At 49.1% G+C, this 13579-nt stretch overlaps 1 protein-coding gene across 4 annotated transcripts in view; it reads left to right on the top strand.

The window, feature by feature from the left end:
- Positions 1-13579, top strand: part of LOC105484103 (Wnt family member 5B) — a 131037-nt gene that overhangs the window by 95447 nt on the left and 22011 nt on the right. For 2 of the 4 annotated variants that reach the window (XR_011609460.1, XM_011745349.3), the window contains exon 1: positions 12512-12773. The exons of 1 other annotated variant lie outside the window; for it this stretch is intronic. Coding sequence is in view for 1 of the 3 variants with exons in the window: in XM_011745349.3 (XP_011743651.2) it covers positions 12684-12773 (90 nt within the window). In the remaining 2 variants the exon portion in view is untranslated. Of the gene's footprint in view, positions 1-11757; positions 11953-12511; positions 12774-13579 lie in introns of those variants that run through there. One more of the 4 variants, XM_011745352.3, reaches the window with a different exon arrangement.

The following is a 13579-nucleotide window of genomic DNA, read 5'->3' as shown; positions in this document are numbered from 1 at the left end:
AGTGTGAAGGCCTCAGGATTTATTTCTGCGCCCCTGCCACCCTGCACTGTGATTGGGTCTGTTTTGCCGTATGCTTCCCAAATTATGTACATTATCATTGGGAATGATACACACATTTCTGGGGAAGAGTAGTTTAGCATTTTTCTTAAGGGCCAGAATTTAAATCTCGTCACTCCTACCGAGCCCCCAGCCCCTCCCCACCCCTAAGACATTTCTTCTGCAAGCCAGAGAAACAATGAGAAAAGACACAGAATATTTGGGCGATGAGGCTTCCCAAAGGACTGCTGGGGTCATGGTGGAGCTGGTACAACCCTCTCCCTGCCCAATTTTTTATTTTCATCTCTACCAACTGTAGATTATACACACACACAAGCAGATCACCCAAAGGAATACTATGCCTCAGGGCTAGAAGGATTCATGGAGCAAAGCTTGGAAGGAAGAACTAGAGAGAGACCTAGAGACAGAGACCCTCGGGAGAAATAATTAAGGCTGGCAGGGAAAGGCTGTGTTAATTGAGCTGAGAAGAAAGATGAGCATCCGGGGATTCTTGTAAGAGGCAGTGGAATTTGCAGATAAAGTCATTGGTACATTATTGGATTCGTCTTTGGTTACTACCTTTTAAAAATGATTTTTGGGGAAGAATGGTATCTAGAAAAAAAATCATGCAAGAGAAAAAGCTACAGGACTAAATGGTAATAACTGACCGAAAAAAAAAAAAAAGCGAGACAGAGGGTGATTTTGCCAGATCCTCATTTCCTGGACTGAGCAAGAGAGGAAGCGAGATGCTGAGTCGGCTCCTGGCATAGGGGCTGCCATTCATGTGCGGTTGATCCAGGCCTGGCACTGTATGTGCGACACCCATGTGGTTTGCACTGAACTCCCTCCCACCAGCCCCACCTGCCCTCAAATAGTTATCCCACGTGGTTGTCCCTGTACCTAAATTTCCCAACATTTGTTTCTTTTTGAGTATGAGGATCCTCTTTTTTAAGTCAAAAAATAAAAATAAAAAAAAATCACATGCCCCATGAGATTATAGTTGTACTTTCCACCAAGAAAATATATAAAGACCTTCAAGCCATTAGGTATTAATAAGACTTTTTCATTTTTAAATATTTTTGTTGTATAATGTAATGCAGAAAATTGCATACAGCATAATATATGCACAACTTAATAAACTGCTGTAGTGTGAACTGCCGCATATCCATCACCAGGTTGGAAAATAGAACATTGCTGGCATCCTGGGAACTTCCTTGAGCTCCTTCCTCATCACAGCCCCCTCCCTCGGAAACCGCTCCCTGTTGTCCTCATTTCCTTGCTTGCTTTTCTTTATGGCTTAACCACCAACGTGTGGGTCCCCAAACAATATAGTTTTGCTGTGAATGAAACCATAGTTCATATACTTTCTTGTGACTTGCTTCTTCTCAATATTATGTTCAGAAGGTCCATGCATGTGGTTGCATGTAACTGTAGTTTGTTTTCCTTCCTGCATAATAATTCATGGTCATAGTATCTCACAGTTAATTGTTCTGTCCATTCTATTGTTGATGGATATTGTTGTTTCTGGTTTGAAGCTATTAAGAGTGTTGCTATTCTTTTTTTTTTTTTGAGATGGAGTCTCAGTTTGTCACACAGGCTGGAGTGCAGTGGCACCATCTCAGTTTACCGCAACCTCTGCCTCCTGGGTTCAAGTGATTCTCCTGCCTCAGCCTCCCAAGTAGCTGGGACTACAGGCGCCTGCCACCACGCCTGGCTAATTTTTCTATTATTAGTAGAGTCAGGTTTCACCATGTTGGCCAGGATAGTCTTGATTTCTTGACCTCGTGATCTGCCTGCCTCCACCTCCCAGAGTGCTGGGATTACAGGTGTGAACCACAGCGCCTGGCCGGTCAAGAGCGTTGCTATTCTTGACAAATTTCCTGATGTACAGACATCTCTGGTGGGGTGGGATTAACTGCACCATCAGGAACACTTTAAAAAAATGTAACAGCTTTCCTGAGGTATAATTTACAGTTCACCCATTTAAAGTGTACAGTTCAGGCCAGGTGCGGTGGTGCTCACACCTGTAATCCCAGCACTTTGGGAGGCTGAGGTGGGTGGATCACATGAGGTCAGGAGTTTGAGACCAACCTGGCCAACATGGTAAAACCCTGTCTCTACTAAAAATACAAAATTAGCCGGGCGTGGTGGCGTGCGCCTGTAATCCCAGCTATCTGGGAGACTGAGGCAGGAGAATCACTTGAACCTGGGAGGCAGAGGTTTCAGTGAGCCAAGATCACACCACTGGACTCCAGCCTGGGCGACAAGAGTGAAACTCTGTCTCAAAAATATATAAATACATAAATAATAAAATAAAATACATAGTTTTACTTGAAGGCCTTAGTGTATTAATTCATTACTTATTTCCATAGATGGCTTAAATTACAGTGGTTCTCATATTTTCATGAGCATCAGAATCACTTGCAGGGCTTGTTAAGACAGATTGCTAGGCTCCACCCACAGAGCTTCAGATTTAGTAGGTCTTGGTAGGATATTTCTTGCCGCGGGGCAGGGTGGCTCACGCCTGTAATCCCAGAATTTTGGGAGGCCAAGGTGGGCAGATCACAAGGTCAGGGGATCGAGACCATTTTGGCTAACACGGTGAAACCCCGTCTCTACTAAAAATACAAAAAAATTAGCTGGGCGTGGTGGTGGGCACCTGTGGTCCTACCTACTTGGAAGGCTGAGGCAGGAGAATGGCATGAACCCGGGAGGTGGAGCTTGCAGTGAGCCAATATCGTGCCACTGCACTCCAGCCTGGGCAACAGAGCGAGACTCCGTCTCGGGAAAAAAAAAAAATTTGTGTTTCTGCCAGGCACGGTGGCTCACGCCTGTAATCCTAGCACTTTGGGAGGCCGAAGTCGGCAGATTGTCTGAGCTCAGGAGTTGGAGACCAGCCTGGGCAACATGGTGAAACCCCATCTTTACTAAAATACAAAACTTAGCTGGATGTGGTGGCCTGCACCTGTAGTCCTAGCTACTTGGGAGGCTGAGGCAGGAGAATCGCTTGAACCCGGGAGGCAGAGGTTGCAGTGAGCCAAGATCAGGCCACTGCACTCCAGTGGACCACTGCATTCCAGCCTGGGCGACAGAGCGAGATTCCATCTAAAAAAAAAAAATTTTGTATTTCTAACAAGTTTCCAAATGATGCAGATAGAGTGGACCACACTTTGAGAAACCTGGTTGCTGGCTGTTACTTTGAAAGTTAGAGAACTGGCGTGGGGAAATTCATTTATTCTCTCAAGAGATAAGAATGGGACATAAGATACTTGGAATTTGTTAGAGAAAAAGAGGTCAATTAGTAGGCTATTGTAGTAGCTCAGAGTGAGACAGTAGGAATGGTGAGTAGGGAATATATTCAAAAAACACTATAAGGCCAGGCGCGGTGGCTCAAGCCTGTAATCCCAGCACTTTGGGAGGCCAAGATGGGCGGATCACGAGGTCAGGAGATCGAGACCATCCTGGCTAACACGGTGAAACCCCGTCTCTACTAAAAAATACAAAAAACTAGCCGGGCGAGGTGGCGGGCGCCTGTAGTCCCAGCTCCTCGGGAGGCTGAGACAGGAGAATGGTGTAAACCCAGAAGGCGGAGCTTGCAGTGAGCCGAGATCCGGCCACTGCACTCCAGCCTGGGCAACAGAGCGAGACTCTGTCTCAAAAAAAAAAAAAAACACTATAGAGATACAGTCAAGAGACCTTGGCAATTGATTTGACTTGGAAGGCAAAGGAGAGGGAGGAGTCACAAAGGACACCAACATTTCAGGCCTGGATCCAGGAAGAGAATTGAAAGACAGAGAACATGCATGATTGAAATGAAAGTGTGTCATCAATCAGCATTTTAACTTCTATATTTGGCTCTCTAGGACGTTTCACTCAACCCACATTTTATGATCAAAAGGACAGTACCCAGGGTGCCTGGTCCCCTGTGTCTTTGACCCCATTCCTGCAGTGTTACCCCCAGAAACTGGAAGCACGTCATCATGGGAGTTTTCCTGGATAACCGATACTGAATTATCGATGGGAATACCAAATCAGATTTTTAAAATGTTAATTTAACTTTTACTTTTTTTTTTTTTTTTTTTTTTGAGACGGAGTCTCGCTCTGTCGCCCAGACTGGAGTGCAGTGGCGCGATCTCGGCTCACTGCAAGCTCCGCCTTCCGGGTTCACGCCATTCTCCTGCCTCAGCCTCCCGAGTAGCTGGGACTACAGGCGCCCGCCACCGTGCCCGGCTAATTTTTTGTATTTTTAGTAGAGACGGGGTTTCACCGTGGTCTCGATCTCCTGACCTTGTGATCCGCCCGCCTCAGCCTCCCAAAGTGCTGGGATTACAGTTAACTTTTACTTTTTTAGAGACCTCTGTCATCCAGGCTGGAGTACGGTGGTACAATCAGAGCTCACTGCAGCCTTGACGTCCTGTGATCCTCCCGCTTCAGCCTCCTGAGTAGCTAGGATTGCAGACATGTACCACCATGTCCAGCTAATTTTTTTTTTTTTTTGGTAGAGATGAGGCCTCGCTATGTCGGCCAGGCTGGTCTCAAACTCCTGGCCTCAAGTGATTGTCCCACCCTGGCCTCCCAAAGTGCTGAGATTACAGGTGTGAGCCACCATGCCTGGCCCCATATTAGATTGTGGAGGGACTACATACATTTCACAAACAAGCGATTCTGAAAACATTGGAAATTGTTGAAGTCCTCCTTTATTGTACTCTCTCTCCTCTTCTTCCAAAAGGACCTTGAAATTTTCTCTTTGACCAAACCACATCATCACGTGAAACCCTTCCTGCTCTTTTCCTCCTGCTAAAAGCCCTCACGTTCTTCAAGGCCCTACTCAAATCCCACATCCTGACTACAGCTGCTCCCTTAGGCTCTTCTGACACTTCTTATAGTACACTTTTCTGGACAGCTTTTCTCTTTTCCCCAGCTAGACCAATGCACCTTGGGGCACTCCCCAAGGTCTTACACATTTTTACATTATCTTATTAAGCAATGCCAGACTTTACTCTTAGGAGCTGAATGTGACTCATGTCTTTGAGGAGAAGACAGAGATATGTCTGGGACCAGGAATCTCCAAAACCTCAATTAGCAGTGGATCCTCAGATAAGGGGAGCCACGTTGGAAGCAGTTTCGTCACAGTGAATGGACCGAGTTGTGTGGAAGCCAAAGGGACTCTCCTGGTCTTCACGAGAGGCTGGCCTTGCTGGCCTGCTTCCTCTTTCCCTGAGAGCCAGAGGGGGGCTTTTCTTTTCTTTCAGTCAACAAATATTTTTCTAGCAAATGCCCTTGCGCAACGTCCTATCCACTGAGGAGAAAATGATAAACAAGACCTTTTCCAGAGCCTATGAGGGAAGAAACAAAAGCACAACAGAGGAGCACGCCGCACTCTTCCTTGTCACACTAAACGCTGCGGCGAAAACATGCGAGAAGCTAGAAATAGAATGATGCTGCTGGGGGCCTTCTCTGGGAGGGATGGTCAGGGAGGGCCTCTTGGAAGGTGTGGCCTCAATGACAGAGGAGCCTGCTCTGCACACAGAGAGGAGAAACCATTCCCCGAAGTCAGCAAGGCACAGCGGGGAGAAACAGGATGGGGTTGGGTGAGGAGGTATAAGGAGTTCGGGGTTCTAGAGCACAACATGAAATCCTAAGGAGGATGGAAAGGTTGGCGGGGTCAGATTCTGGAAGGCGGCGTGTAATCGGATGAGGAGTTGTGACTCCATCCTTTAGAAGATAGGAAACCTTCGAAGGGTTTTAAGCAGAGAAGTCACATGGTCAAATCTAAGCTTTGAACAGAGCTCCTTGAGCGCCGTATCCATTGAAAGGCAAGACAATTTTGTGCTATCAAAGTAGTCTTCTCTTGCTGAGGATATAGTTTCTTGGTCAGTTTCACTGTTAAGACTAATCTAAAACGTCCTTCCACGTTCTCTCCAAACCTTATGTTTCTTCACATTCACTCTGTACCTCACCTCTGCCGGTGTCTCCCATGAGCCCCTCACACTAAACCCGGGTCCACCCTTTCAGATCCTTAGCTCTTGACCTGCTTTGTCTTTTCCATCCCCAAGTAAAACTAAGTACAACTCTTTAAAACTATTGTATTTTAATTCCTTCAGCTTTAAGCAGCCTGGCCTGTTCTCAACCCACATATCATTTTGGCTAGAGGAGAAGTCTGGCTCTTTCTGCCCACAAGGCTGTGTGTGTATCTAAGTATGTGTATTAATACTAGTAACTTTGCACGTTTTATAAACCGTGCTTTTTGTGTTACCTCCTGTATATCAGAATGTTGTTTTCTGACTTTCACACTATTCGCAGCCTTAGTAACAGGGCCATGGTGCAACGAAGAAAAGAAAGCAGGCCCGGTATGGTGGCTTATGCCTGTAATCCTAGCACTTTGGAAGGCCAAGGCAGGTGATCACCTGAGGTCAGGAGTTTAAGACCAGCCTGGCCAACATGTTGAAACCCATCTCTACTAAAAATGCAAAAATTAGCCGGTCGTGGTGGTGCATGCCTGTAATCCCAGCTACTCGGGAGGCTGAGTCACAAGAATTGTTTGAACCTGGGAGACAGAGGTTGCAGTGAGCTGAGATCATGCCACTGCACTCCAGCCTGGGCAACAGAGTGAGACTGTCTCAAAAAAAAAAGGAAGAAAGAAAGAAAGCAGAGAAGGTGTTATGCTCTAGTGACAGAGAGGACCTGTATTTGGGGAAGAGTATGGATTCCAAGCCAGGGTCAACCATTCAATTGCTGTATGAATAATTACTTAATTTTAGTTTCCCTATTTTCTCCTTTCTTCCTTTCTTCCTTTCTTCCTCTCTTTCTCTCTTTCTCTCTCTCTCTCTCTATCTCTTTCTCTCTTTCTCTCTTTCTTTCTTTCTTTTCTTTCTTTTCTTTCAATGGAGTCTCGCTCTTTCACCCAGGCTGGAGTACAGTGGCGCTATCTCAGCTCACTGCAACCTCCGCCTCCTGGGTTAACGCCATTCTTCTGCCTCAGCCTCTCAAGTAGCTGGGACTACAGGCGCCTGGCTAATTTTTTGTATTTTTAGTAGTGATGGGGTTTCACCATATTAGCCAGGATGGCCTCGATCTCCTGACCTCGTGATCCGCCCGCCTTGGCCTCCCAAAGTGCTGGGATTACAGGCGTGAGCCACCGTGCCCGGCCTTAGTTTCCCTATTTTCAAAGTGAGAATAATAATGGCATATGCCACAAATTTTAGTAAAGATTAAATGAGAAAAATAGATGTGAAACACAGTTCGGTGCACTAGGAGGTGCTTAATAAACGTTGATTAATACTAGCTATTGTCATTGGTTATCAATCAGAAGACATTTGTTACTGCTGAGTAAAATGATACTGGGCACAAAGAGGCTCTCAGAGAAAGTCGAAAAGGTAAGTTTGAACATTTAGGAAGCATTTGATCTACTAGAGAAGTAAGAAGTTTATACTTCACCTAAAAAACAGCCCAAGGCAGCATAAGTGGGGTAGGGAGGTGCAGACCATGAGATACATGGATTCATAAAGGCCAAAGAGGTCTCAGGGGATGAGATTCTCATGGGGTGGGATTAATCAAGCATGGTTTGATGGAGGGAGCGAATCTTGAGCATGGATGTGAAAGGAGCTTCAGATCTGGATTGCTACAGAGCAGAGGAGAATGCTTCCTTGGGAAGAGGATGAGAATGAGGTCTTGGGGGAAAAGTGGGGTTTGTTCTAGGAGTAGAAGGAGATTGGAAAAGGAGACCTCATGTTGGGAAATTCAGGAAAACAATGAGACGTAAGATGAGACCAAATTGGAAATAAATAATTGGGAACCACTGTAAGTTTTCAAATAGAGGAATATTATGATGTCAAATGAGTATTTGAAAGAAAACTGGTGTTGTATCTGTGCACTTGTGAGTGAGACCATGGAGAACTACTGTGGTGTTCAGATGTCAGGAGGGTGAGTACTCACTTGGAAATTGGGAAGGAAATGAGTGAAACTGATGTATATTTTAGGAGGTGTTTGTCTATTGTTCTGAAGTCCATAAACAGCCTTTCTCTACAACGAGAGAGAAAGGGAGAGAAGGCACAGGACTCCAGCTAGCGACGCCTTGTCCTCCTCCACCTGCCCCTCCCCTGCCCCATGGAAATCACCCAGGCTGAGGCCCCCACTTCAACAGCAATGCAGCCAGGAGTTCACAAAGGGAAGCATTTCCTTTCCAAAGACTGCTGAGATGGTTTACCCTGTTATGCCAGGAATGTGAACAAAATTGCAAATGTATTTTTATTCTTTCGTTTTTTCTCTTTTTTTTTGAGATGGAGGCTCACTTTGTCACACAGGCTGGAGTGCAGTGGTGTGATCTCAGCTCACTGCAACCTCCACCTCTGAGGTTCAAGTGATTCTCCTGCCTCAGCCTCCCAAGTAGCTGGGATTACAGGTGCGCACCACCACGCCCAGCTACTTTTTGTAGTTTTAGTAGTGACGGGTGTCGCCATGTCGGCCAGGCTGGTCTCGAACTCCTGACCTCAAGTGATCCTCCTGCCTCGGCCTCCCAAAGTGCTAGGATTACAGGCATGAGCACCACACCTGGCCTGTTTTTTTCTGTCTCTCTTTTATTTTTTGAGACAAGGTCTCAATCTGTCACCCACGCTGAAGTGCAATAGCACAATCACGACTCACTGCAGCCTTGAACTCCTGGGCTCGAGCGATCCTCTAGCCTCAGCCTCCCCGGCGCCACCACGCTCGGCTAACTTTACATTCCTTGTAGAGGCAGGGTCTCACTGTGTTGCCTAGGCTGGTCTTGAACTCCTGGGCTCAAGCAAGCCTCGCACCTCAGCCTCTCAAAGTGCTGGGATTGTAGGTGTGAGCTACTGCACCTGGCCACAAGTGTATTTTTATTTTTATTTTTATTTTGAGACAGAGTTTCACTCTTGTTGCCCAGGCTAGAGTGTAATGGTGCGACCTCGGCTCACTGCAACCTCCACCTCCCGAGTTCAAACAATTCTCCTGCCTCAGCCTCCCGAGTAGCTGGGATTACAGGTATGTGCCACCATGCCTGGCTGATTTTGTATTTTTAGTAGAGACGGGGTTTCTCCATATTGATCAGGCTGGTCTTGAACTCCTGAGCCACCACTACAGGCCAAGTGGTTTTTTGGGTTTTTTTTTTTCAGACGGAGTCTTGCTCTATCGCCCAGGCTGGAGTGCAGTGGTGCAATCTCGGCTCACTGCAAGCTCCGCCTCCCCGGTTCATGCCATTCTCCTGCCTCAGCCTCCCGAGTAACTGGGACTACAGGTGCCCACCACCACACCTGACTAATTATTTTGTATTTTTAGTAGAGACGGGGTTTCACCGTGTTAGCCAGGATGGTCTCGATCTCCTGACCTCGTGATCCACCCGCCTCAGCCTCCCAAAGTGTTGGGATTACAGGCGTGAGCCACTGCGCCTGGCCGCCAAGTGTATTTTTAAATTACACATTCTGTAGCTCCCCACTGGGTGACCAAGTAAGAGTGCTTTTCTTTTCTTTCAGTCAACAAATATTTTTCTAGCACCTCCCACATACCCTTGTGTACGATCCTATCCACTGGGGAGAAAACGGTAAACAAGACCATTTCCAGAGCCTACGAGGGAAGAAGCAAAAGCACAACAGATGAGCACGCCGCACTCTTCCTTGTCACATTAAATGCTGCAGCTAAAACATGCCAGAAGCTAGAAGTAGAATAATGGCGGTGGGGGCCTTCTCTAGGAGGGATGGTCAGGGAAGGCCCCTTGGAAGGTGTGACCTCAATGACAAAGGAGTCTGCTCAGCACCCTGGAAGAGGCCCCCACCTAGGCTCGTGGCTATTTCTGGATAGGTTTCTAGGTGTGAGGGCACCTGTCTGGGGAGAGGGGCAGATGTGGGAGGTGGCTCCATTTCCTGCAGGAGTCCTGCGATGCTCAAGGCCCTGGGTGCTGGGAACTCAGTTCTAGATATCGGTGGGTTTGTGTAAATGGCTAATGACCTGAAATCAAGCCCTCGTCCTGTGGGGCGGGGATTTCGTTTCAGGTACTGCTCTGAAGTATGGTGGAAAGCACAGAGTTGCTTGGGGTCTCAGGTCTACCTGTCCCGGTCTCTCTTTTTGTTCTCTTAACTCTAGGCTGGATGGGCGTGGCCCCTTAAGGGAATGAAAATGGATTACTGAGTCCTAGCAGAAAAAGGAGGAGATCTTGGAGTTCCTGTCTTCCAACACGCACCTCTTTGGTTGTGATGGTGAAGTGGGACAGTGCCATCTCAGCAGGGACCTTGGATGTGCCCTAGAGGGGGTCTTAGAGGTGTAGCGGCGTTGCACCCCCTCCCACCATCCTGCCTACCCTGTGGTTTTGGTGGCACAGATATTTCAGAGAGTAGTCTTCCCGAGAACCCTACATCGAGTATACTACCACCCCTTCCCATTCTTGATTCTGGTCCCCTCTTTATTTTCCTCACAGTATTCACTGGACCTAACGTATTATGTATTTGTTTGTTCACTGCCATGTCTCTGGCATTTGGAGCAGTCACTGGCACATATTAGGCACCCAGTGCGTAACTCATTTGATTAATGAATGTGTTGAATGACTGAATGGATGAATGAAGAGGAGGAACAGAGCAGATGTCTGACCAGCTCATTCTGGCTTCTGGAAGGATCCTGATTGGGAATTTTGCGTCTTTTCCTCCCCACTGCCTTCTAGTCACTACTAAGGAATGGAGACCCTGATTCCTACATTTTTTTTTTTTTTTTTTTTGAGGTGGAGTCTTGCTCTGTCACCCAGGTTGGAGTACAGTAGCACCATCTCAGCTCACTGCAACTTCCACCTCCCAGATTCAAGTCCCAAGGAGCTGGGACTGCAGACATGTGCCACCACATCTAGCTAATTGTTATATATTTTTTATTACAGATGAGATTTCACCATGTTGGCCGGGCTGGTCTCGAACTCCTGACCTCAGGTGATCTGCCTGCCTTGGCCTCCCTAAGAGCCCCACATTCTTAACTACTGTGGTATGTTTGAATTGACACTTGCCTCTTAGGAAGGGGAAACTTTTTAGACCCTGAGGAAATCCGTAGTTATTGCAAAGGCCTTTCCCTGCCTGTTGGGCATTTACCAGATCTTTCTTCCTACACAGAAGAAAGCCTCTCCTGGTTGGATCCTGCTATAAATCTCACTAGTGACCCACAAACAGGGGTCCTGATGTGACCTGCTCATTAACACAAAACCATCAGTCCCCATACAGCTTCCTGATGCCCCAGTCAGGTGGAGGCGCAAAGTTTCCGTTCTGCCCGTGCTGATGAAACCAGTCGCCAGCATTTACCTTTCTAAGGGGTCCTTTCTCCTCCCACCCCAGCCTACCCCAGCACGAGAATGTAAGAGAATGTAAGAGAATGTAACAGCTGCCTGGCCTCAGTTCTGTGGCCACTCAAGAATTGGCTCGCATCTGTCTGCCAGGACAGAGAGCGTCCTGAGGGGGTTGGGGTGTGTGTATGTGTGTGTGTGTGCGCCTGCGTGCACATGTGTGTATAGGGGAGTTCAGTTTCGGGTACCACACATCTGGAAGTCGGAGAAAGAAGCCACTGCACATGTTAGAGCCATTCGTAGGGGGGCAATTTTTTTTAAAAAAAAGCATTTTTAAGAGGCTGAGAGTCTGGTGGAAAGTCTGGGGCGGGGCGGGGGGCGGGGGGTGGAGTGGAAACAGCTGCGGGAGTGATTCTTGTCTCCATATATGTTTATAAGGCACTGAGGGCGGGATTAGCAGCTCCTGGGAAGTCTGGCCCTAGTCGCTGTGTCAGCCTGTCCTGGGGGCAGTCAAAGCCGCAGTGACCATTAGCAGGCACCCAGGCCTGTCTTTGGCTCAGAAACGGTGGCCCCCAATGTAGCCTGGGTTGAACCTAGGAACTGCAGGACCGGAGACATTTCACTGGAGCCTGATGGAAGGGTGACAGGTGAGAGGCACTGGTGTGAGGGACAAGTGTCACAGGTGGGGAGGAAGAACTCCGCTATCTAGTGGTGGAAATGTGTGAGGATCAAAGTCCTCAGGGAGAGAAGGTGTTGCAGGCGGCAGGGTGGTGAGCTGGGCATGGGCTGGGCAGGAGGCTTCGGGGACCCGGAGAAGCAGGAGGGCATGGGCAGCCCTAGCTTTGCAATCCCGGGAAGGACTGGTAGGTGGAGTTAAGGATATTTGCACTAGGAAACGCTTTGAAGCTTTTCTCTTGTCCTCCCTACTCGGGACCTGGTCCCCTCCCCTCCATAAAACCATTAGCTCCTGGTGCCAGCCCTATCTCTGCTCCATCTCTCTTGGTTCCAGTCGGTGCATTCACAGACCTTCTGCCCTGGGGGACGAGGAGGATTTATGGGGGGAGGGGGAGGGGGAGGGGCATCCTTCAGAGGAGGGGAGGTCTGAGGAGAGTCGGGTGTGGGGGCTGCTAGTCCCGGGCTGGAGGCCGGCTCATTTCCGAGCTGGCTCTGCATGACAAAGGGGAAGGAGCAAGTTTCTTCTTTGATCTGCCCCTTGCCGGCCCCACACACCTGCCTGTTGGTTCCCCCGCTCCAGCTGAGACTTCTAGGAGGAAAATCAAAAGGGGGTGGGGGAAAGGCTGTGTCCCAGCTCTCCTGGATCCTGCTTGGGCCACCTTCGTCTCCTGGTGGCCCCAGGACAAAAATACTTCCTGGGCCGATGGCCCGAAGCACCTGCCGCCCCCTCCCGGAGAGCCTGGGGACGTCGACGCGCGAGAGCGGCGCAGTGAGCCGGGGCTGCGCTCGCCAGGTCCGGGGCCTCGGGGGCCCGGGAAGGCCGCTGGAGGCGCGGGTCACGCCCAGACGCAGGCCCCAGAGGACCGCGGGGGAGCCGCAGGGGGCGTGTGTCTCCGGCGTCGGCTCGCTCCAGGGTCCGGAGCACGGATCTGCCGCGGGCCTGACGGGCTGGGGACAGGGGTTCTCGGGGATGGATAGAGAACAGGCGTGAGTTACAGCAGGCAGGAGGCCGAGAGGTGGGAGGCTCGGGAGCTACCGGGGAAGGGCCGTGGCATCTGGAAGATGCGTCCTCAGCTCAGGCATTTGATGCCAGAGCTGCCGCCTGGCGTTGGCAGTGTCCTCGGTGCAGCTGCTGGGCAAGGTGCTCAGTGCCGCCCTCGAGGGGCAGGAGGGGCAGGGGCCGTCTAGGGAGGCACCACCTCAGCCACCAAAGCTTTCCCGGGCGGGCGGTTCGCGGTGTGGCTTTTACATTTCTCAGAGAAGGTGCCTTGAGAAAGTGAAAAGTGCTTGATCTGTACACAAGGGTTGGGACTCAGAAAATCTGCTGCGGGTGAGAAGGGCACAGATGGAGAGGGGAAACTCCTCCTTGGGTGCAGGTAAATCCAATGCACCAAAATTTTTTCATCCCACGAAGGAGAGCCTGAGGGTCAGAGAGAAATAAGTCTCTGGGCTGAAATGAGAGGTAGGGACGTAGGGGAGTGGATAGGATGGTCCTCGTTTCTTTGGACGTTCTGCAGCAAGGACAGGTGTGTTTTGCAACAGCCTAAGTGGTCTCCCGGGTGCCGAACGGAGGAACGCAGCAAGCTCCACTCTTGAAAT

Source organism: Macaca nemestrina, chromosome 10, assembly GCF_043159975.1.
Source record: "Macaca nemestrina isolate mMacNem1 chromosome 10, mMacNem.hap1, whole genome shotgun sequence".
Lineage (NCBI taxonomy): Eukaryota > Metazoa > Chordata > Mammalia > Primates > Cercopithecidae > Macaca > Macaca nemestrina.
This window is presented reverse-complemented; position numbering and strand designations above follow the sequence as displayed.